General features: G+C 46.1%; 1 protein-coding gene and 1 pseudogene across 1 annotated transcript in view; both read left to right on the top strand.

The window, feature by feature from the left end:
* The window catches only part of MAP7D2 (MAP7 domain containing 2), a 95,082-nt gene extending 71,706 nt beyond the window's left edge, over nt 1–23,376 (top strand). The window contains exons 10-18 of the mRNA XM_090265413.1: nt 5,165–5,433; nt 5,978–6,131; nt 12,952–13,198; nt 14,387–14,491; nt 15,733–15,789; nt 16,194–16,272; nt 17,195–17,381; nt 19,796–20,071; nt 21,892–23,376. Coding sequence (XP_090121539.1) covers nt 5,165–5,433; nt 5,978–6,131; nt 12,952–13,198; nt 14,387–14,491; nt 15,733–15,789; nt 16,194–16,272; nt 17,195–17,381; nt 19,796–20,045 — 1,348 coding nt within the window. The 3' untranslated portion in view covers nt 20,046–20,071; nt 21,892–23,376. The remainder of the gene's footprint in view (nt 1–5,164; nt 5,434–5,977; nt 6,132–12,951; nt 13,199–14,386; nt 14,492–15,732; nt 15,790–16,193; nt 16,273–17,194; nt 17,382–19,795; nt 20,072–21,891) is intronic.
* A 1,388-nt stretch (nt 23,377–24,764) lies between these two features.
* LOC149991797 (large ribosomal subunit protein eL33 pseudogene) lies at nt 24,765–25,096 on the top strand (annotated as a pseudogene).

Here is a 25,096-nt window from a genome sequence, read left to right as displayed (position 1 = left end):
TTATCAGGAGGGTCTCTGTTTTGGTCTTTTGCATGGTTGCTCTGTGGGTTGATTGGGATTCACAAGGCAGCTTTCACTTGGGATCTTGCATGCAATTACAATTCAGGGTCAGCTGGGTTCACCTGGGGCTTGACTGAGCTCGAGGTCCAAGATGGCCCATTCACCTGGCTGGCAGTTGATGCTGGCTGTTGGATGGAGCTCAGCTGGGGCTGTCAGCTGTAATAGAATGCCCACATGGAGCCTCTCCATGTGACTTAGGCATCTCACAGCACGGCAACTGTAGTCCCAGAGGGAGTGTCTGCAATAGTAGATTATCTCCCAGGACAGAAAGTGGAAGCTGCCAGGCCAGTTAAGGACTATGCCTTGAATTGGTACAGCATTCTTTCCCTGCTGTATTTTGTTGCTCAAAGCAGTCAGGCCAACCCACATTCAATGGGATGGAGAAATCAAATCAAAAAGGTCATAGATCATGTGAGATGGGAGGAGATATTATTGTGGCTGTCTTTAGAAAATACAATCTGCCAAATAATCATTGTCAAAGCTAGCTCATAGCTGAGATGAGTTTTTATATCAGGAACCTGGCCCAGGTTGTATTTCACATTATCATGTGTTGGAAACAAAACAAATTTTGTTTGTCCATATGAGGGGAAAAAAAAAAAAAGACCTAGTTGTCTCAAAGGCTCCAAATAAGTACCTCCCACTGAGAATCAGGCTCATAGGAGGCTCCTGGAGCCAGCCTTTTCCTTTGGAGGTTGAGGACATTCAGTTGATCATTCACAGGTGCCATTCCCATCGGCTTGTCTGTAGACCTGTGATGTGGTTATCCCTGCCCATAGCTAAGTGTCTTCAGGGGATCAGGGCTCCCTGCACTGGCATTTTAACTGTTGTTTTTGCCACCACCATTCTCAGATAAGCTTTTATATTCTTACCCGAAAATTTTCTTGAAAAGGATCATTGAAAATGTTAAGTTATATATCCTCTTCACAGTCATACTTACATATACACCCAGTCCAGAGTCCTATATTTTTCAGCCTTACTAGAGAGTAATTTGAATCTAGACCAATTTTTTAAAGCTTTTTTATTGTAAAATAATTTCAGTCCTACAGAATTGCAAGACTAGAACAAAGAACTTCTGTATAACTTTCATCCTGTTAACATTTAGCCACATTTGCTTCATCATTCCCATTCCCCTACTCACTCATGCACTTTCCATAGACACACACACACACACACACACACACACACACACACATTCGGCCTGCAGCCAGTTCTGGCCTCCTGTCCACTTCCTGCAGTTCAGCCCTAGGGCCCCTCATGGTGAGAGTAGTGTCTGTAGAAGAAGGGCTCCTTGTCCATCTCTACCTTGCAGGCCCCCGGAGTTGTGGCTCGCTGCAGGCAGGCTCAGTGACAGAGCAGTTGAAGGTACCTAGCACCTTTGCTCAGTCTCACTGGTCAGAGAGGAGGAAGAAGAGCAAAAGACTTTTTTTGTCAATCTTTCTAATACCAGCAATTCTTATTCCGTGCGTCAAGGTACAAATGCTTATGGAGGGGAAGCTGTCACCTTCTGCATCATCTACCATAAAAGAGTGCTCTTTCCGTCTCCTCTCTCCAAATTCCAAATCCAGGGTAATTCTTTGCCATTCCCGGGCCACACCCTGTAGTTGGACCAAACCATGCACACAATACCCCAGGGAGCGGATGACTCATTTTGATCTTCACAAAGGCATCAGACCGGGTCCCTCAAGATGCCCTCCTGGAAGTTATGGCCACATTATTGTCCTGGACAACAGTGTGTAAGGAGGGCATTGCTCAGCAAAAGATCGTCGCCATATGTTTGTATAGGTGATTCGAACCTGAACACAGGGCTTTGCAGCTGACTGGAAAACTGTTCAGTGGAGCACTATCATAGTGAGAGGGCAGGGCTGTGGTCTCCCCCAGCAGAGTTCCTCCTGGTTTGGCACGTGTTCATTCTTGTCTGTGAGGAGAATTCAGATTTTTATTTTATCATGTGTTTAATCAACACAGAGAGCTGTTCAGTGCTTACTCTGTGCCAGTTCTAAAATGAATATCTGGGGGTCTTGGTGACCCCAAACTCAGGCTTAGCCACCATTGCACCATAGAATAGGGCAGTGTTGTGAGAAGTGGACTCAGGGTGATGTAGGCTCAGACTGCAGCTCCATGGCTCCTTAATCTTGCTCAGCCTGGTTTCCTCACCTGTAAAGTGACCGTAATAGTAGTACCTGTGTCATACTGTGGGTTTTTTGTTTTGTTTTTCAAGATTTTATTTATTTTTGGAGAGAAGGGAAGGGAGGGAGAAAGAGGGGGAGAGAAACATCAATGTGTGGTTGCCTCCTGCGCACCCCCAGCTGGGGACCTGGCCTGCAACCCAGGCATGTGGCCTGATTGGGAATTGAACCTGTTACCCTTTGGTTCACAAACCGCCACTCAAACCACTAAGCCACACCAGCCAGGGCTTGTGTTTTGACAACTAAAAGACACGTATACAGAAGAATGTGTCTTGTATGTGTATACACTTAGCAGCACAGTGGCTGGTGTGTAGACAGCACCCAGGAAGCGTGGACCCAGTTTTGCCCCATGGGTGCTATTGGAATCCTGAGCTCCAGGTCATTCAGGGAGGGATCACGTGTGACTGTGTTAAAACACACAGGGCCCTAGTAATTACCTCTCAAGCTCAGGATCTCAGGAAGCCTATGGGTGTGCCTCAGCGTCACTGTGGGGATTAAGACACTGCCCCTTCAACCACAACAGTTATATTCTATTGGCTTTGCAGAAGTAGAAGGGGTGTTGGGGTGGCTGCATGCATGTCTCCCTTCAGTAGTTCTCAGCTGGGGGAGATCTTGCCCCTGAGGGGACATTTGACAATGTGTGGAGATATTTCTGATTGTTCCAACCTGGGATCCGGGGTGAAGATTGCTGCTGGCATCTAATAGGTTGAGGCCAAGGGTGCTGCTAAACACCCCACAGTGCACAGGACAGCCCCACAACAAAGAAGGATCCAACCCCAGACGTCAGTAATGGCAGGGTTTGATAAACCCTGGTGTGTATGCATATGCATTTGGAGGGGACAAGAGGATTCTGTATACACCTTTTACTTCATTAATGTCTAGGAACAAGATTAGGAAACCAGGGTTATAATAGTGCATCTAGAAAGAAAGACCTGGTTGCTGAGAGGTCCCTTAGGAATGATGGGCCTGAGTCAGCTGAACCCAATGACTAAAGGAGAACAGTCTGCAGACGGGAGGCCTTGTCCACATGGGTGAGTGTCCCGGGGAAGTCAGTGTAGCCAGTATGAAGCAATTCCTTCTGGGGTTAGAGCTGTCCAGCTGGAGAGCAGACCACTGCAGAGGGGCGGACAGCCCACTATGGAAGTGAGATCTGAACTGCTTTCGTATCAGTGAAGTCGTTGATGTTAAAAAATTAAATTTTAAAAATTCAAATTATGTTCAAGTTGTATTCATTGGGTTGAGTGATCACATCACAATGTGGCCCTCAGCCTGGCGTGACTGAGAGGAGGTGTTCTCCTGCACACCTGGAGCTGGCCTTTCAGCGTGAGAGCATCATTGGAAAACTGGCCTGCGTATTGCCCAATTCACATACCGCTTGAGGATTATTTCCTAGGTCCAGACCAAGTTTAATATTGACCTCATATATTTTCCGTTATCAGGATCCAATTAGGTAACTCTTACTACTCTGGTGAGAAATTGGCCTTGATTATTAAGCTGACTTGCCATTTTTATTGCTGTTTTGATAGATTAAAAACATTTGAACATTAGCAATTTCATACCTTTCAGCCTGCTGCAGGATTGAGAGACAAGTTGTAATTTAGATGCAGATTACTCCACATTCTTCTTTAAGGAGCTCTGTATAAATGCCACATCCCTGTGCGAACGTCTGGGTAAACTCAGTGCCTAAAGCTGGGTTACCTACGTCATGAACACCCAGTGTTCACCAGGGACCAGGGCAAGCCCAGTGCACCTGTGATGGGCCTTCTTCCACCAGACATAAGACAAGCTCCTGGATTTTAATAAAATGGTGTTTCCCTGGTTGGAAACAGGCTTGTCCTCCCCCTTTACATTTTCCTAGTAGCAAGAGAGATTCTTTTAAACCCAAAGACTCTCCAGAAAGACACCTCCTCACCCCACTTCTTGACTGACTTTGTTCCTTAGCATTTAAAAAGGAACCCGCTGTCAATTATATCCCAGGAAAGATGACTTTTTAAAACAGGAACCAGGAACCTTGAAGACATTATGCTGAGCAAAATAAGCCAGATGCAAAAGGATAAATCCCATATGATTCCATTTCTGTGAGGTAGCTAGAATAGCCAAATTCACAGACAGAGAGCAGAAGGGAGGAGGTTGCCAGGGACTGGGGAGAGAGGAATGGGGAGTTAGTGTTTAACGGGAACAGAGTTTTGTGGACAGCGGTGGTGATGGTTGCACCACGGTGCCAATGTACTTAATGTTGCTGAACTGTACACTTACAGATGGTTAAGGTGGTAAATTTTGTTACGTGTATTTTGCTACAATAAAAAAAAGGAGTTGGCTTTTTCATTGCTGCATCCTAAAGCCAGACGCAGCTCTGGTGTCCATTTAAAAAGAGGTGCTGGAAGCCCTGGCTGCTGTGGCTCAGTGGATTGAGCGTCGGCCTGCAAACCAAGTGTCGCTGGTTTGATTCCCAGTCAGGGTACATGACTAGGTTGCACGTCAGGTCCCCAGTTGGGGGCGCGAGTGAGAGGCAACCACACAGTGATGTTTCTCTCCCTCTCTTTCCCCTTTCCTCTCTCTCTAAATATAAATAAATAAATAAACAAATAAGTAAATAATTTAAAAAAAAAGAGAGAGAGATTCTGGGAAAATGCCAAACACTCCATCCTGATATTTTCATCCAAGTGAAGTGAAATTAGGATGCAGTGTCACCAAATGTGCTTCCTAAAATATTGTCCCTTCCACCAGGGTCATCTTACAGATGCTGTACGTTCCTGTGAGAGTAATAGTGTGCCAGGGACTTTTGAGTGTATGCTAAGCGTTATATTTGTTCCTCTTAAAGTATGAAATTGTTCAACAGTTCGGAAGCAGGTATCTTAGAAGCAAAGTTCCGTGGTCAGCCGCAGTAATTATCTTCTGGCATGTTTTTGGTTTTCCAGAACAACTGCCAAAGGATATCCAGAACCTCCAAAAAATGAGAAGCTGCCATATTCAGAAAGTTCCCTGAGGTACCGCTTACCCGCCTCTTTCAACAAGAAGACACCCAAGAGAAAAGAGGAGAAAGAGAGAAGCAACAAGGAATGGGAACGAGGCCTGTCTCCGTGGCCAACCACCCCACCCAGGACGGATTCCTTCGAGAAGCATGTAATGGACAGGCATGTCACTGAGAAGCAGGCAGCTGCAGGAGGTAAGGCCGAGTGCTGTGCAGGTAGGCTCTTCTCGCCAACGCCCACCCAGCCTCGGCTGTCCTGGCCGATTCGCCCTTTGGCCTGATCCACAGTCCACGTGGGAGTCTCGTGTTTGAGGCGGGTGGCGGCGGCGCGGGGAGGATTTACCTTAGACAGGTGCACACCCTGTGCTCTCTCTCAGGCTTGCGGGTTGCCCCCGAGTCCTTCCCCTCAGTCTCCTGAGGGTCCCCTGATGCACTGGGCCAGCTTCAGCACTTCCCACGGAGAGGCTCTTCCTTTGGTTTGGTAGGCTACTGTGAGGAATGCAGCGAGTTCAAGATGGGCACAGCGGTGGTGGCTGCTGTGGGACTTACTAGCGACCCTGTCTTTCCTCCTTGCCTTTCCAGTACCCTCCACTGTGAAAGGCATTCAGGTTACAGCCGCCGGCACAGCATCTCTGCTCGCTGGCTAATTGTGCCGGTCCTGAAGCATTTCCCACCCCCCACTGGATGGGGTCTTTGAAGTGGCAGCTGCCATGTGAGTGCTATCACTGTTTATTTTCCTCATTCTTCTCCTCTGATGCAGCCTCAGGGAAGCCTACTGCAGGCACCACCAGTGCAGGGGAGGCTGCAAAGATCCTGGCTGAAAAGAGACGACAGGCCCGACTGCAGAAGGAGAAGGAGCAGAAGGAGCAGGAGCAGAAGGAGCAGGAGAGGCTGAAGAGGATCCTGCAAAACAGGTATGGGGATGTTCAGAGTTTTGTGCAATCGGCCACAAAAGGCTGTGGTGGAAAGAACAACTCGCCTTTCTTGGAATTGATAAAGCCTCAGTGGAAGTCTCGGTCAGCCTGGCAGGTGTTGAGGAGACAGCACCTTTGATTAGGTGTCATTAACAGCAATGGAACTTTGGTCTTTTCAGATGACCCAGAAGCTCATAGCTCCAGAATCTAAATGTTACCAGCAGCTTCCCATTCTCCTCTTGGACTGTAGGTCAGGCCAGGTCTTGCAGAGCCATCAAAGGAGTTTGAGCTTTGTTTATTGAATGAGGTTTTCCCTGAAAAGACAGGAGGTTCTGGATGTAAGGGTTTTGATTCTGCTTCCTGAATCATGTTTTTCCCCCAAAGTATCCTGAGTCATGCCTCCAAGTGAGAAAGAGGAGGGTTGAGCAGAAGCCCCTGGAGGGGGGGTGGAAGCTGCCCTCATAGTCCACGAGCTACGAGGTATGGGGCTCCCACCCTGAAGCATGACAGAAGACTGGTCTGTAAACTCGGGAGGGTGTCCCAATCATCCTAGAAATGTAGTGAAAACACACCGGCCCAGGCCCTGTCCTACCTCACTTGCTCCCCAAAGTTTGAGAACCACCTCATCTTTAGTACTGGGCGCTTGGTCAAAATATAAGTAGCCTGCCTTTTCTGATCTTCATATTCGGAAAGAAATGGATGTTGAAGGACAAGGTAGATTTTTATCTCTAAACTGATAAAAGAAGCTTTTAGGATAATCACTGAGTGCAATCCGATACTATTTGGAGAATTAACATGACAGGAAGCAGCACCCTTAGACTGGCACTGAAACGGGAGTAATAAATAATAGAGTAGTATTCTCAATCCTGAAGTGACCTTGACAAGTCTTTTGTGGTCTCTGATTACAGGTTTGATGATTTATTGTTTTTAAGTGTGGCGCGCGCATGTATGCGTGTGTGCGCACACGCGGGGGTGTGTGTGTGTGTGTGTGTGTGTGTGTGTAGATCTGGCTGGTTCCTTCTTCAAACTCCAGACTTCTCTGATGATTTCTCTTCCTCCAGTGGCAGATCTTTCTGTTGAGTGGTGTGCTTGGGCTGGTGTGGGTGGGCCACAGGGCATGTGGAGGGAGGTCTCAGGAGATGAAGATGAATCCCAGGACCTCAAATGACAGGCCTTGGTGATTGCAGGCCCTGAGCAGGTGAGTGATATAATTGTAGCTGTGTGCTGAGGCAGGTGGAATTCGTCGCCATCCAGCGACTAGCCTCTCTCAACAGGATGGGCCACATTTCGAGTGCACAGCAGCTACATGGCTAGTAGCTACCATGGACAGCACAAATCTCTAGAACATTGCCCTCGTCATAGAAAGTTCTATTGTATAGCACTTACAGGCCATATTCCCAACTGCCTCGTTCTTTCACTTGCCTGTGCTCCACATGCACCTCAAATCGAGCATTTGCAAAGCAGACCTTATTATCTTTCTTTTAGACTTCCTTTTCCTTTCACAAGCTCTGTGTCCCCATCTTTGTAGGCACCCAAATCAGAGGTCCCAGCAGCTCTCAGCTCTTTCCTCTCCTTCCTCCCCTCCTCTCCCTTCTCCTCTGAGCCCTGACCCCTCTTGTCTCTCACCTGGACTGTCTGCAGCATCTGAGCTGAGTTCCCTACTCTAAGTCTCTCAGATCTTCTCCACTCTTCACACTGTGTCCCCAGTGACTATTTGCACATAAGTGTCAGTGTTGTGCTCCCATTCTTTAACAAGCCAGCGACTCCCTTGCCCGCAGGATCCACCGAAAGCCGTCATCCGGCCTTCAAGGCCAGTCACGACCTGGCCTCACCTGCCCCTCCACCTCCAACATTCTGGACATCAGTGTGCAGAGTTTCCTGACATGCCCCCACCACACGATTCCATACCTCCGCTTTCCTTCCCGTGTGGACTTATGCTCCTTGCCAGTCATATCTTTTCTCCAGACTCAGGTCAAGCCTTGCTCCGCATCTGCAGCCTTTGTGGCCCTGCACCTGGGAGAGAACTGATTTCTCCCTCTTTTTCCCCTTCCTGAGCCCTGCTGCTCAGCTGACTAACCCAGCTTCATTCATTTGTTCACAGGCCCACTTCCCCCAAGTAAGAACCATAAAAGGCTGAGATGCAGTCCCAGTATCACCAGTGCTGGTGCTCAGTACATGTATAAGGAAGGCAGAGAAGGAGGAAGAGGCCCAGCTAAGACACCACTGCAATCGTGGGCTAAGGCGAGGGCTAACACAGTATGGGGAAGGGAAACCTGGAAAAGGGAGGGGTGAGTTCATATTAGGTGGTCCAGCTCCAGTCTGCGGACTTGCGTGACCAAACAGAAACGGGCTAAGTCAAAGTTGATGCTGAGGTTTAATTCTAAAGACTTAGGAGAATGGTAGACCTAATAACCAATGAAGCACAGAAGAAATTAGTTTTAGAGGGTAAAAACAATGAATTTGATTTTAGATAAGCTAAGTTGAAGGTACCTGCAAAATGTTCAGGTGATTGGAAATGGAGTAAAAATGAGAGTAATACACTTAACGCAAAATCAGTTTTCCTCTCTCTCACCAGAATGTGAAGCTTTGCATAGCACCACGTGGCAGGTGACAAAGCACCAAACAACCTGGGGCTGGAACACAGCGGATGTCACTTGGAATAAGATCATCCCACGACTGTTTTGTGCTTACAGTCAATAACTGGAGCCACAGAAAGGGGCTACAGTGAAAGACTGTAGAGGACAATAAAGGATCTTCAGCATAACCATAGAAAGCCAGTTATTTTCACAAACTGGTGAGGGAAATGCCAGGGATGAGACTATTCAGAACAGAAGGGCTGACAAGACTCCAGGTAGCTGGGGCTGAGGAAGGAGAGCAAAAGCTGCTCCAGTCGCCACTAGCAGTGACATCGGGGCTCTCTTGGAAGCCCACAGAGCAGGGCATAGCCCCTGGGCTTGTGGGCAGCCCAAGATGTAAATCAGGATTCTTGGAGTTGGGACAAGGAAGCCTGGGGCCCACATCCACCCTGGGGAAGACACTGACGAAAACTAGCAAGCCAGAGATCTTAGTCTGATTTCAAAACAGAGCCCATTAAGTCACATTAAGCAGCTAAAATAGCCCTGCCTGGTGTGGCTCAGCTGGTTAGAGCTTCGTCCCGTACACCAAAGGGTTGCGGGTTTGATCCTTGATCGAAGTGTGTACGAGAAGACACCCAGTCGATGTTTCTCTCATTTGGTATTTATTTCTCTCCCTTCTTCTCTCTAAAAAGCAATGAAAAAAATGTCCTAGGGGGAGGGATTAATTTCTTTAAGAGGCTAAAATAGCTGTTAGGGGCCCATGCAGAAAGATATTTAAGTTAGGCAGCCCTCATGAGCAAGGTCACCATGTCCACACAAAAGGTCCTCCTGCCACTCAGAGCTGGCACCTGTCTGGCTGAGCCTCCAGGTGGTCAGCTGTTGGGGAAAGAGATGGGGCAAGTAGGGCCCATCCGATGTGAGTGGCAGGTGGGGTAGCAGCCAAGGCAGGAGGGGAGAGCCTCACGCACACCCAGGGCTGGGGAGAGGTCCTCACAGAAGGGACATTTAACACTGTCTGTACCTGTGAGACATGTTGAGGCTGAGGAAAGGCTATTGGTCTTGAGGATTAGTAGGTGAACTGAGATTTCGGAGGGAAGCAGTGGAGACAGTGGGGACCCAAGCCAGCTTGGAAGAGGTGAGAAGATGGAGGCCCTGAACCATCAGCTGAATGTTAAGAGGCTGTGAGTGGAAGGCAGGGGAGAGCTATTTGGGACACCCGAGACCTGAGTGTGTTTGCACACCGTGCAAAGGTCCATGTGGGAGGGTGAAACAATGGAGGACACGGGAGAGTGATAGGAACCTGGCGCAGGTGAGTGTGGAATCAGTAACACAAGGGGTGACATTTGCCCTCCTTTTCCTCTAAGCAGAGGAGGAAAGCGGGCATTCCTGAGTAGTGATGCAGTAGAGGGTAAAATAGGAAGCTCACACCCTATGGCCCCAGGCTTCGCTGTAAAGTGGTTGGTGATGCCATCAACTAATGAGGGCGGTGGAGACTGAAAAAAGACAGAGGTTTGGAGTGTATCTACAGCCATTGGTGGAAGGGATGGGGCCAAAAGGCTGTATAAGTAGCAGCTGAGGCCCAGGGACAGATGACCAGTTAGCCTTGTTTGGGCCTTACACTAACCAGTGCTGGCAGCCCCAGGAGGGCACAAGTGGTCCTGGGGACCATCTCAGCCTGGAGTTGGGCCACAGAGTGGGCTCCATGCCATCCCAGAAGCACTCAAGAGGGGTCGGCGGCCGGGGGCACAGAGAGGGGGGAGCAGCACAAGTGACTGCACAGTGCCACCCAGGACAGGTCAGGGGAGAAGGCGCTGAGGGGCGGAGTGAGAGCAGGTCAGAATGTGAAGTTTAGGATGTTAAGGGTTAAGCTTTTTAAAATAAAAACTTTTAAGTGCAGAAGAAGGAGGGAATAGTGAACAATTCAAGGCTAAGCACGTGTCAGGGATATGGTGTAAGTGCAAAAGGGTGGGACCTGGCTGGTGAGGTGCTAGAGGTTGCGAGTTATTCAGTGAAGATCCTCTTCCCCAGCAGCTGGTGATGCGGATAAGAGTGTATCTGCTGAGTGATGACCATGGTGCACAGTTTTCCAGTACTTTCTACCTGGTGAGGAAGGGGGGTAGGTTAGGGGTAGGTGACAGGAACAAGGACAGAGAGGGTGACAACTGTACACGGGTCTGGTGGAGTCTGGAGGGAACTGGGTAAAGATGACAAGGCCAATGGGGGCAGCTGCAGCAGAGGGGCGGTGGGAAATGACAAAATCCATGTTCTCTCTGGTGCTTTAAGCAGGGAGAGAAAGGCTGTTCACCCTCAGAGAGGATATTGAGGGGCTCAGTTTCACACCAGTGAAGCCAGCTCTGGGGGAAGCCGGGTACGGTTAATGGAGAGAATGTTGTCTGTAATAGGAGGGACAAACGGGGGCTAGTGGGCCTGTGCGGAGGAATTTGTGTTGCGGGTGATTCTGGAAACTTAGGGGTCAAGATACATTATTTACTGGGTGTTTATGTACTGGGCACCTCTCAAGTCCTCATGGTAAAATGGGAGAAACAGAGCGGCTTTTCAAGTCCTGGAGATAATGAAAAAGGTGAAGCAGCTTGGACCTTTATTCACGTACTACATGTCCTTTATGTATTCACTTCTCTGGGACAGTCACATCCGGCTCCCTAAAAGAGACAGGAACTGAGAGAGCGCTCTGCTTAACTTCTGGATACATCTTGTTTTGCACACAGCCGCTTGTGGTCATCTTGGGCTGGGTGTCCTCAGTTAGTTACTGAGGAATCTAAGATTTCCAGAACCCCTGTTAATAATTTCAGTTGTTGCAGCAATTCATTTAGGCAGTGCAACCTCTGCTACTATAGAATATGTTTGTCACATACTGTTATAGTCTTAGGCTAAACAATGTCTGCCGGTATTTCTTTGCCTTTTAAGATATCTCTTTTGTGACACAACCGCCTCCACAAATTCCCGAAGCCGACCGTTAGGATAGAAGGATCTCCTTTGTAAGTCTTGATCTTTTTATAGGAATATAACAGCATCCGCTAAGTCAGTGACACATGCTTCCAAAATAAAGGTACTTTCTGAAAAACATACAGATTTATAGATTGAGTTCAAAGGTTGGAGAGAGGATTCATTTTAAATTACAGGACAAACTAGTACTTGGGAATCTACCCAGAGCCAGGCATTGTGCTGACTGCTTCCCATGCATTATCATTTAATTCTCACAGCAATGTCATGGAGCCAATAAGATAACTATTTCCATTTTTTAAGTGGCCATCCGAAATGTTCAGTCACTTTCCAAGGAAAGGTCACACGGTAAGTGGCACAATCAGAACGCAGTTTTGGTCTTGCCCTATGTCACACTGCGGTCAGGAAATACTGCAAGGTGAGTGTGATTACTTGCTTTTTTTTTTTTTTTTTTTTCACAGATGACGAAAGGGTCACACATGTGAGCAAGGAGAGCATTAGAACTGTAAAAACAGGCACTGAGATGTTACAGAATTTTTCCTCACTCCTTAGAGCTCTTTATCATCACATCACCAACTCATCATCTGTGCATGAAAAATGTCCAAATGCCATTTAATCGTATATAGCAAAGAATGAAAGCTAAAACAGATTTTTTTAAGACTTCCAAAATAAGTGGAAAATAGATATTTTGATTTCTTTATTAAATGTCAATTTTCCTTTGAGCATTTCTTCCATTTTCTGCTTTGAAACTCATATACCGATTTAAACTCAAATTGAACTTTTTGAGCTCATAGTCACTGCTCTCGAATTGCTGATTGGCATGGCAGTCAGGGCCATTGAGACACTCTGTTTTTTATAGCTTAAGTTGGTTTTAAATACTTTTTTTTTTCTTTGTTTTTAAAGAATTGTCATTAAATAAGAATGATGGGGCTGTGGTCATTTGTGGATTGAGGAACATCTGTGCCTTTGTTTCAGTATGTTCACAAATCAATACATCATTACTCTTTGTATAACAGAATTTAAAGTCAACCATGGGTTTTATATATATATATATATATATATATATATATATATATATTCTTTTTTTTGTTTTGTTTTTGGTAAGTATGTGGGCTGGAGTGGCTTTCCAGGAAGGAAGAGTCATTTTTTTAAGTGGATACTAATTGAAGTGCAGGTGTCTGGGACTGTGTTGTGCATTACACTCTCCTGTCAGCACCTGGTTCTCCGGCAGTTTGCCTTTTGGGCATGTCGTTGTCTTCTAACAGCAGTTATGTTCTCAAAAGGCTGGAGAGAGAGGAATTGGAAAGAAAGGCAGAAGAGGAAAGACTTCGCCTAGAAGAGGAGACTCGTAAGCGGGAAGAGGAAAAGAAGCGGCAGGAAGAGGAAAAGAAGCGGCAGGAGGAGGAAAAGAAAAGACTGGAGGAAGAGGAGGCCAAGAGGAAGGCCAAGGAGGAATTGCTGTTGAAAGAAAAGCAAGAAAATGAAAAACAAGAAAAAGAAAAGCAAGAAAAAGCCACAATTGAAAAGCAGGTACTGTATGAGTCTTCCTATAGACTTTCCATAAGGGCCTTAGTTTACATTAGTTAATTTTGAATAAACCATAATATTTACTCGAAGTATTTTTTAAAAAGATTTTTATCGCCCTGGCTAGTGTGGCACAGTGGACCGAGTGCCGGCCTGAGAACCAAAGGGTCGCCAGTTCGATTCCCGGTCAGGGCACATGTCTGTGTTGCACGTCAGGTCTCCAGCTGGAGTGCACGAGAGGCAACACATTGATGTTTCTCTCCCTCTCTTTCTGCCTCCCTTCTCCTCTCTCTAAAAATAAATGAAAATCTAAGATTTATTTATTTATTTTTAGAGAGAGGGGAAGGAGGTGGAGAGAGGGAGAAAAACATCAGTGTGAGAGAGAAACATCAATTGGGTTGCACACCCCTAGCTAGAGACCAAACCCGCAACCCGAGCATGTTCCCTGATGAGGAATCGAACCGGTGACCTTTTGTTTTGCGAGACAACCCCCAACCAACCAAGCCACACCAATCAGGGCTACTTGAAGTATTTTCTTAAACCAACTGGGCTGGTTATTAAATATGAGTTCCTCTGGGCAATAAAAATGAAATGGTGATGTTTGCTGTATGTTGACTTGGGTTCCCTCAAAGACAGACCCTGGATGAGAATTTGGGTGTCAGTAGTTGATTCAGGAGAAGATCCCAGGAAGCTGGTCGCGGAGTAAGAGGAAAGCCAATGTAAGCACATTGATGAGTAGGTTACTGTGGGCAACTGGAACTCACTCCTTTTGGGACTAAGAAACTGGAACATGCCTTAGAATTGTCCCTCTGAGGGGCAAGGAAATTGGACTGTTTATCTACCAGCTTCTACCTGTCAGGATTGAAGGTCAATCCTTGGGGAATTAATTTCCTAAAACTCCTGGTCACATATACATTTCATGGCCAAAAACTACCATCCGACATAGATCTTCCTTGGCCACGAATGGGATCTGTCTTCACTTGATTTGCACGGTGGACCAAGGGTAAATGAGTAAGGCTCAGCCATATCTGCTGTGTCATAGAGCCGGTTGTGTAAACCCACACTGAATGTTGGAGCAGCACCCACTTTGGGGTAGATGATGTGGTTGAAGAACATGTGCAAACTTCAGGGAATTACTATAATGTTTCCTTAGCTTAGTAAAGCCTATGACTTGGTTTTACCTGTTTCTATCAGAAGGAAGAAGCAGAAGCAAAGGCCCAGGAGGCAGCTAAACAGATGCGTCTAGACAGAGAACAGATCATGCTGCAGATTGAACAAGAGCGACTGGAGAGGAAGAAGGTAAGAGCTAATGGGTTCGGAGGACAGAGGGTGAGGCGAATCCAGTTCATTTTTGCAGTTCTTGGGTAGAGTGATCTTAGGGTTGTCAAATCAGGTCTGGTTTATTGATAGTGCTCTTCAGACCTTCTATACCTTTAGTAGTTTTCTGTCATCTTCTATTAGTTACTGAGAGAGGAGTGTTTAAAGCTTCATCTGTGATTGTGGATTTGTCCATTTCTCCTTCCAGATCTATCAACTTCTGTTTTATATGTTTTAAAGCTCTGCTGTTGGGTGAATATATATTTCAAATTACTTAACTTTCATGTTGAATGGACACCTTTCTCTTTAGAAATGTCCTTTATCTGTAGTAACACTTGTCTTTTTTAAAAATATTTTATTTATTTATTTTTAGAGAGGAAGAAAGGGAAGGAGAAAGAGAGGGAGAGAAACATTGATCGCTTGCCTCTCATGTGCCCCCAACTGGGGACCAGGCCTGCAACCCAGGCATGTGTCCTAACCAGAAAATGAACCACCAACATTTCAGTTTGTGGGATGACACCCAACCCACTGAGCCGCACAAGTCAGGGCCAGTAATACTTGTCTTAAAGTCCAATTTGTGAGTCTTTTTATGATTAGCATTTGCATAGTGAATCTTTTTCTATCCTTTTACTCTGAACCTATGCGTGTCCTTATAAGTGTATCTCTTGTAAACAGCAGGTAGTCAGGACTTGTTAGACACTCTTTGCCTTTAAATTGTAGTGTTTGGTCTATTTACATTTCATGCAATTATGGATGAAGTTGGGTTTAAGAAGGCAGATTATATAAGGGTCCATTCTCCTGGTGTCCTAGCTGCAGCTTGGGCTTTGTGTTGCTGTAGGCCTGGGAGCTGGGAGACCAATCTGTGGCCTCCCTTCCCAACTTGCATCTCGGTTTCACTTTGTCTAGGGTGGTCCTCTTGAATGGCAGATGGTGATTTACTGATTTTTAGGTACCTTAAGAAGAGGAAGGAGAAAGGTAGGATATATAAATGAAATGTTCATTTCCAGATACTTACTAGTTCACTTTTCAAACGTTTGACCACGTTCATTAGGGCAAAGGTGTACATCTGCAACACCAATGGAAACCCTTTCTATACTCATTATCCTCTGCCAGCATTTCTCTTTTATGAGTTTTCTGAGAAACATGAAATTGCCTATAGACCCAGCTACTCTTACGTGGTTTTGGTCTTGTGTTCCTCTTACCTGATTCTCTTTGGTTTCCAGAGAATCGATGAAATCATGAAGAGAACAAGGAAGACTGATGTGTGTCCAGAAGTGAAGGTATGCATTCAGAATACCGTTTCCGTAGTTCATGTGGCAGGAGGCAGAATACGTTCAGTGGCATTGTAGATCTTGGAGACATACAGCCAGACAAAATGGACACTTCCTGCTGTCCCCCCTAGCTACATTAAGGGGACTGTAGGTGCCTGAAAAGACCATTTTGAGAGATAGGGTGGTAATTAAACATTACCTCAGAGAAATGGGGGTGGGGATGCCGGAGAGACACAGTAGTCGTGAATAATAAAAGAGAATGGTGGCATATTTGCTGATTTGTAATCAGCTCAGAAGACTCAAAGAATTCCTTAGAGCAGGCAGATGGCCCAGCATGGTTCCAAATAGCCTGTGATGCTTTTTCAAACGCATGTCTTTCTCTGTAAGTCAGTCTTCTCTCTATTTGTTTTTAGAAAGCAGACCTGAAAATGGAGCTTCAGCCTGCTGTGTGCCTGGAAAAGAAGACAAAAGCAGTTGTCCCCAACAAAATAGGTGAGTGTGAGGTCTGGTTCTTGGCTTCCTCCTTTCAGCAGGTGAGGGCTCAATGCACTTCCTGTAGGGGACAAACACCTGTGGGTCCTAAGAGTGTGACTGCTGAAGGGGGGCTGTGCAGTCTCCCTTCCCTGGTGGAGTCTCCACCTCCAGGTCCATTTGGAAAGCACTGGGTTCCCTGGTCACTCTAGTAATCCCGGTGCAGGAACCAGTGTCTGCTGGCCCATGCTGCTTTCCAGGGCGCTTACTGCTGAGCAAGTTGTGTTGAGAACCGACTTCCCTAGCCTGTGTGGCTCAGTTGGTTAGAGCATTATCTTGCGCTCCAAAAGGCGGGGGTTTCTGTTCTTGGTCAGGGCACATACCTAGGTTATGGGTTTGATCCTTGGTCAAGGTATGTGTGTGTGGCAACCAATTGATGTTTCTATCTTTCTCCTTTTCCTCTCTCTCTAAAATCAACAAACATTTTTTTAGTTAAAATAAAAAAGAACCAAGTACTGTTTTATGGCAGTTTCTCCTGCCTTCCACACTCCTGGGTAGTTCAGCTCTCATCTAGCATGTACACTTAAAACTCCTTAGGTTTGAATATTTCACAGCAGCCCAAGTCAGAAAAGGCATATTCATCTCAGAGTCACTCTTCACATTTCTCCTTTGTCTTGTGGCTCAAAGTCCTGCTAGCAGGGCCTGGGGACCTGTACAGTCTCCCAGCTGGGTCATGAGCCCTGCCGCTCAGACACTGGTGGTGCCATGTGTCTCCTGTTAGCCTGTGCAAAAGTGATTACCTGGGATTCTTTTTGCAAAAGCCGTTGCGTTGTTGGTAAAGCAGAGGGTTATTACATTAATTGCCTCATACATATAATTCCTCTGCTGCTCCATTGTTGGGGACATTTTATGATTAACAGAACGACTTTGTGTTCTCAATCAGAAATTGATGGATTGAGCACCTGCCAGGAGGTTAATGGTGTGGAGCGTGCTACCCCACCCACTTTCTCCGGAGACGTTTTCTCCAATGGGCTGAAACCAGTTGAGGGACTTGTTCATCTGGACGCCCTTGATGGGAAATTGAACAGTATGGACGACTCAGCTGAAGAGGTTCAGTCTATGGATGTGAGGTAAGTCAGTTTTGTTGGCCTTTGTGCTTCCTCTCTTCTCCAGAGGTCTCCCCTGCCTCGTAGCTGATTTCCTCACTTTTTACACACCCAGATCAGCTCTGATAGGTTTGGTTTCCATTCAGGAAAGCTCTCAGTGGTACATTAGTGTCTTGGGTCAGGCTCCTTAGAAACAGAGCCTGGTGTCAGAGGGTCTAGGGCCTGGGATTTATTGGAGAGAGTTCACAGGGGAAAGTGGAGGGAGCAGGGAACACGATGGGACAGGGGAAGTTACTAGGCAAGGATGTAGTCCCAGCTGGTTACGGGAGCCCTGGAGGATGAATATCCACCAGAGAGTGGCTTGAGTGAAATAAGGGAAATGGCTGTCCGTTAGTCATTGGCTGCAGGCCACTCAGGGTGGAGGGATGCAGGTGTAATGCCTGAGGGCATGGGGCTTCCATCAGCTGAAGACAGTTGCCAGAAAAAGGGTGGCAGCTCTGAATCCTTAGCTGCCAGCTCTCTTTGCAGCTGGGGAATGGGTGCACCTGCAGGTGAGAGACACCAACAGGGCCCACTGTGTCTAGTGTCTCACATTTAAGTGAAACTGTCATTGGAGACTTGAGAAAGGAACTACGTAATTTGCTTTCAGATTCTAAAAACTTAAGCAATTCTTAAGCTGGTATGTTTGTGGATGACACCATCTGGCAAATTAATCTCAGGTGAAAGGAAAACCCGGTTAGTGTGGAGTTGGGGCAGAGGCATCAGAACAGAGCCCCAGGCAGGGTCGTTGGCGTGAGGGGCAGCTCTCTGAGGGACCAGCAGTGTCGTGCAAAAGCTCTCCTGGAGCTTACCCTGCTGTCCTTGGCTGTGAATTCTCAGCTTAGTCTGGGGTGGGGGCGCATGGCGGGGGTGGAGGGTCTTTCCTACGGCACACTGACTGTAAATATCCGGCTTGTGTACACTGGCTTTGAGCGGGATATGTGAAAACCCAGGCTCCAGCAGCCTGTCACCAGAAGAGCAAGTGCTGTGCAAACGGATGGCAGGGGCCCCTCAGCCCTAGCCACCATCTCCCCTGCCACCACTGGCCACCACCAGCCACCATCATGGCAAGCTTCTCCTAACTGGCACCACTCTGCCCCCAGGGGAAAACAGCTGGGACATTTTAAAGGTTAACACAACATTCTCCCCTGCACCCCTAATGCTGACCCAGCTTATTTATTCTTTATGCCTCTGGGTGGAGAAGGGGGCAAGCCACGGCACTGGCCAGGGTTCAAGAAAGTGAAGGGGCTTTGTTTGTGCACTGAGTTCTCCCTGTGGCCACTTCTGCCTCTGGAGAGGGGTCATCCCAGGAGGTTACACCCAAGCTTTTGGCATTCTCTCCTCCCAAAGCTCTGACCGGCTGTTCAAACCCAGGGAATGGAGGTGGGGTGGGTTTGCTCAGGCCCCAGGCACCAGAAGTGGTGTTAGGTCAGCTGCTTCTCAGTGTGAGGAAGACAGATCCTGTGAGCTTCTGTAGTTAACCGGGTTTTTCTAGATTCTTTTCTAAGATCTTATCAAGGGAAAAAAGAACAGATCAACCTGTCAGGAACCTTACGCTGGCTGTTAAGAGAGACTCCAGATGACAGGCCCTTAAAGGGCAACCCATCACTCATCTGAGCTAGGCCAGTATTGACAAAGCCAGCCTTCCATCTCTATGGAGAGGAGAGAGGGAGAGTCAGGCCTACTGTTCAGGAGCCGGACAAGTCGAGGGGATGGAGTGGAAGCCTCCCTTTAGAGAGGGAGTGGTGGGAGACGTTTGTTCTGCAGGTGACCGGGTAGATGGTGGGGTCCATCTGGACGATGGCCCCAACCTTAATTGAGCCCTTACGTTACACCAGGCGGCACTGCACGAACACTTCGCCAGCATGAGCACGTCCCGCTCACAGGAGCCCTGGTGGGGAGAAATGACTTCATCCCATTTTACAGTGGAGGAACCCGAGGCAGGGGGAGGAAAAGCAGCTTGTCCAGGGCCGCAGTGCTAGAGAGGGGCAGCGCCCCGAGCCCAGGTGCCCATTAGGACCCTTCCTCAGCCTGCTATTAACTTCCAGCGTTTGCCTTCTGTCTGGGTTTCCCATTTCAAAGGTTTGGAAAGTGCTTGGCTTCTCTGCAGTAGAGAAGGCTGGTGCCTGCGGTTCTTGTTTTCTTCCTTCCTATGGACAGTGCTCAGTCCCCTCCCGTTGCTCTCATCCATGGAGACCTTATGTCTGTCAGTGTCTCAGATTTGAACTAACTTATATTTTTTACAATGTGTTACACACAAGCTCCAGCTCTAAATCCAACTTCTCTGGAGAAGAAAAGTAGTAAAATAAAACATTAGAATTAATAGTGCTGTCTGTCTGTCTGTTTCTCTCTCCCTCCTCCCTCTCCCCTCCTCTCTCTCTGCCTCGCCCCACCCCCAGTCCTGTTTCAAAAGAAGAGCTTATCTCCATCCCAGAATTTTCACCAGTGAGTGAAATGATTCCTGGGGTGTCTGTGGACCAAAATGGAAGTGGTAATGCCCGAGCTCTTCAAGATCTCTTAGATTTCACCGGCCCCCCCATGTTCCCCAAGAGATCCAGTGAAAATCTCAGCCTGGATGACTGTAACAAAAACCTGATCGAAGGATTTAACAGTCCCAGCCAAGAAAATACTCTGAACACCTTCTGTTGACAAATACAGCAGCTCTTTAAAGAAAGGTACAGTCTTTTGATGACAGTCTAAATCCGTAACTCCCCAACTGGGTCATCAAGGTAGGATTAACACTACTAGCCTCCTGGATGGTCAGTTTTATTTGAAAAATGCAAACATGAATGTGAATATTATGGTATATACTGCGGCACACACTAGAACTGAAATGGATTTCAAGTAAATCCTTCATACGGGAGCCTGCAGTACCACACCTGCCATGCCCAGCCCTGCCGTATGGGGTGGGGGCTGCCTAAAGGTTTGACCCACCACCTCTCTAGCCTAGAAACTTACTTAGAAGCACAGAGAGAATGCTCTAATAACAGTGCAAGGCGCTGTTAATAAAATAAACTTGTCCCCTAGCTTAACCCAGTGAAATCGCGCATTCTATCCAGAATCATATGTATACATTGATGAGTGTTGGGCCAAATGATTTCTTGTTTTATTGAGCCATTCTGGAGTTTTCCAGAGCAAACATTTGTTCTTGGAGGGACCATACCCGAGGGAGTGGGGCATGGAGGCGAGGGTTGAAGTTTGTGCCCTGAAGCTTTTCTTCCCTGCCTTTGGCATTTTTTTTTTTCTTGCTAGACTCCTTCTAGAAGCTGTTTTCATTTGAGTAAGTTATATCTGTGTTCTAAACACTCTGCACTTGTGTGGATTTGGTTATACACACCACACATTAGATGTACTTCAGTTTGGGGCTTATTTGCTTTTCAGTGATGAAAACACAATTCAAATTTACCATCAATTTTTTATAACTGCATAATGCCAATTTTCCTCTCACTTTATACTCTTTAGACATTTTTATAGTCTCAGCCTCCTCTCAGCCACTTTGTTTTTGATGACGCTCCACTCCTATAGCAGAACTTCACTGCCTGATAGGATTTAGCCCAACCCGTGTTTCTCAAATGAGGACACGGGTTGGGGAGGCCGCGCTGCCAAGGTCACGGCGTTCCGCAGACATTTCTGCCTGACCTCAACTCTCGGCTGCAGATGGCGCATCTTAAGAGTCCGTGTCTCCTGGCTCTCGGGAAAGCAGCTGTGCTCCTTTCAGACACACAAGGGCACGCATGACAGGTCGTTTTTAGAATAAACAGTATCCCTGGTTTGGAAGAGTAGCTGCCTTCTTGGACACTTCAAAAACAAAAACCATTCACCTGAGCATTCTATTTCCCTGACATACGGCTCAATATTTCCTAAAAGTTTTCTTTGGTTGTTAGCATACCTTGAACTCTTCGGTTCACTGACCTCGCTATCCAGCAAGGACCAAAAAAACCCCACAAAACTTAGGCTCCTTGAATCTATTTCGTGCATCTCTAAAAGAAGTGCAAAAATCCCTGTCCTAAAAGAAAAAAAATATATATATATCTTGGCTAAATAATTGCCTTCATACTGCTTGTATATTTTCATTTGGCTTATACTTCAGTTCTCAACTTCTTCTCAACCAGAAGTGGTACCGCCCCTGCAGGGTGTGCGTGTGGCGGGGGGGTGCGTTTGGAATCATGTTGAGGGTTTTTGTTGTCGCAGTGGCTTGGTGGTAGCACTGGCATTTGGAAAGCAAAGTTTGGGACTTTAAACATCCTGCAGGCTTTAGGACAGTTCACACAAAGAAAACTTCACCCCCCCCCCCACACAAAAGCATAGTCCTACCCAAAATGCTGTGGCACTTCTGTTGCGAGATACTGTGTGAGCCAAGGGAAATAAAATCATCAAGAAGGCAGAAAGTTTCATAGTGTGTGAGCATTTTAGTGCAAGGGAATAGATGCTGCAAACTGCGAAATACTCAATCTCTTCGTTGGTCTCACCAGGGTTTGTTTGTGAATTGACACAGGTGGTGTTTCGAGAAGCCGTGAAGCTGCTGGTAGTCAAATTTGAGCTGCCGGCCCTCGGAAGAAACTTCTGTCGTCCTTAACCGCTGGATTCCAAATTCTTAGATTGAATCGTAACTGTATTCCTAGTTAGTATGTCAAACACCGACCACTCTTGGTAGAAGCATTGCTAAGTTTTAGCGACGTTTCATGTTATGTTTTCTATGTATGAGCTTCCACTGCTGATAAAGTGCTTCCTGTACTATTTACTCTGTTATCATAGTGATCACCCAAAACCGAATCATTCCAGCTGGGAAATTCACCTTGTAACCATTCTTATTCCCAAAGTTGGAGCACATAAACATTTAGATGGTGTGCCCTATAAATGTTCTAGACATTTACCCAGACTGTACTTAAACATCTACTGAACTTGGGCTGCATACCTCCCTAGCTGTGTTTGGAAGAAGAAATTCCGGAGGGTTTTCCCCCATCTCTGAGGTTTCTTTGTTGGGAGTTACTATCAGGAAGGAGTTTTTTAAAATTATTAAGCTTAGTCACTTGCAAAATGCATTGCGCCACATTATGCCTTAGAGAGCTAATGGGATAAGCCTGGTTCAGTAAAGGAGCTATTAAACAGTGTGGAAGGGTTTTTGTTTTCTTATACATATTCCTATAGACATGAGCAGCTAAATCTAGAAAGGACCTTGCACCTTAAAATGTCCAAGCTCTAGTCACTGCGAACCATCGAGTGGCTTTTGGACTGAATGAATTGCGTGTCTCATGCACTGGTGGTTGGTTTTCATGTTGTTAATATTGAGGCTTTTGTTTGTTTGCTCCTGTGTTTGCTCAACTCTAATAAAATGAAAATGATAGTGCTCTGAAATAAGGGGGCCCTGAACAGGAACTCAGGATGTCACTCTAATGGGCTTTGACATAAAACATCTGAACAGAGGACAAACGACACTAGAATGTGTACTCCTTGCATTTTGTGCCATTAATGTGTTTTCTTAATTTTGTTTCTTGTGGTGAAATGTGACTTTCAGATTAAAAGGACTTTTTCTTCTTTGAAACTCTTCTTTGACTTGTACAATAAGAGTTTGGAAAGATCCATAATTCTGACTGAGGTTTGCAACCAGGAAATATAGTGTCAATCATAATCTTGTTTATGTGCTTTCAAAACTGGCTATAGTTAAGACTATATTAGTTATGGAAACTATGTATGTTTGTGTACGTATATATACTAAATAAAATATATGCCTCCAGTAATGCAGTGCCATTGATCTTGATGACTGTCAGGGAAAAAAATCCCTCTTATGACAAGCACATAGAAAATCATAGCATGGTCTGACTTTCAAAAAATGCCTTGCCATCTTCTTACAGCTTTATTTTGCTAAAGGTCTGCTTTGTTGTGATCTGTTGTACCTCCGCATCCTTGTGACTGTGGTGATGCCTCATTTGCATGATGTGTACATTGTCTTTAATGTGAAATACACTTTCACTGAAGAGTTTGATGGTGTGCTAGTGTTTTGTTTGTTTCTGTAGGCTCAAGGAAATTCGCTGAAACCCAACCAGAATTTTTTAAACCCATGTGGAAAAAAACCCAAAATATGTGTGCCTGTTTTTCCCCTGTCAAATTCATTAAAATTCCTCGGTTGTCAGTTTCAAGTGAAGCCAACTGTAGAAATAAGCTTAAGTGATGAGCTGCCCTAGGACATGGTGAACTTCCAAATACAGTAAAATTGCTGTACTTTCAGACCTCGAATAGGAGATTTCTAGCTAGTTAAGATGCAGTTAACGTTAGTGTAACCTATGAAAGCGTTCCATATAGCAGTCTGGCGTTTAAACAGAATTAGAAGGCAATGGTGACCCTTATTTCCCAGACAGCTGAAACCCAGACCAGCTTTTTTGTATCTAGTCCATGGCTTGCCGACAGCCTGGGAGACAGTACCAGCCACGACCGGGAGCCAGGGAGGCAGGGCTAGCGTGGAGATGTTGGAACCCTTGTGGTAACTTCTGGGCTGCAGTCTCCAAAGCCGGGGCCCAGTCAGTGCAGCCCTCACTAGTTCTGCCCACAAAGGCTGTGGCGAGGGCCCAAGAGTAAACATACTCTTTCCATATGCTGGCCGTTGACAGTGGCATTACAACTAGCTTCAGTCATCATGAGCTCTGGCCTGAGGGTCACAGTAGAGGCCAGTCACTCCTAAGAGCAATTTCGATTTTGTGAACATTCTATATTTTTCTTAGTATGTACGGTTTCCTATTAGCAAAGAGTTTTGGAAGTTAAATTTAGAAAGCAAATGTAAAAAACTTAATTTGTTTCTGGAGGTATACCTACTACATTGGGACACAACACAGGGTGACCTCTGTCCCCTACTCTTCAGCATCCTTCAGGAAGCACAATTATGTAAGAAAATGGAGTGAGAACTCTTAGAAACATTAGAAAAGAGAAGCCTTTATAGATAGTCTTTTGGGGGGGAATCCAAGAGAAACAACTGAAAAACTCTTAGAATAATTTCGCAGGGGGAGCCACCTACTAAATAACAAAAAATTAATAGTTTTCTTATAGATTAACAACAAACAGGAATTAGATCCCAATGAAACCCATGTAATTTCTAGAAATAAGCTATATCTAAAACTTGACTGCAGTCATTAGCATAGATGTAAATGGGAAGACAAGCCATGTCCCTAAATGGGAAAAACATATGCTTTTGAAGACTAATAGTAGGTAGCCCTCACATTTGTGCAGTGTTTGTGAATGAAATGAATTCCCAATCAATGGGATTTCTTTTCTGTAACTTGAAAATATAAATTTACAGTTTATTTAAGAAAATAAACACACTCCACTGTCTTGGAGCCTGGGGAGGCTGCTGGTAATAGGACTTCTATAAGGACAAATATGTCTGGAATGCTGTGGTCCAAGGCCACTTTTGTTGGCTGTAAGCAACATCTCCGGAACCAGAGGGAACACAGAGCTCTGCTTAGAATTGAAGGTGTTTATGCTTGAGATGAAACAATTCTATCTAGGCAAGAGATGTGCTTATCTGTACAAAGCAAAAGACAACACAGTGACTCCTGGCAGCAAACTGACCAAAACCAGAGCAATCTGGAGGAGAGGTAACTCTTGCTGGTAGAAACACTGGTATGGCTCATGCTAAATTTCAAAGCAGCTTTCCTGCTACGGCCACTGGATACAAGATCTGTGTCATGCTGTACCACTCAAGGATTTAA

Source organism: Furipterus horrens, unplaced genomic scaffold (assembly GCF_987537825.1).
Source record: "Furipterus horrens unplaced genomic scaffold, mFurHor1.1.pri manual_scaffold_17, whole genome shotgun sequence".
In the NCBI taxonomy this organism is placed as follows: domain Eukaryota; kingdom Metazoa; phylum Chordata; class Mammalia; order Chiroptera; family Furipteridae; genus Furipterus; species Furipterus horrens.
Note: the sequence above shows the minus strand (reverse complement) of the source record. Positions and strands in the feature narration are given on the sequence as shown.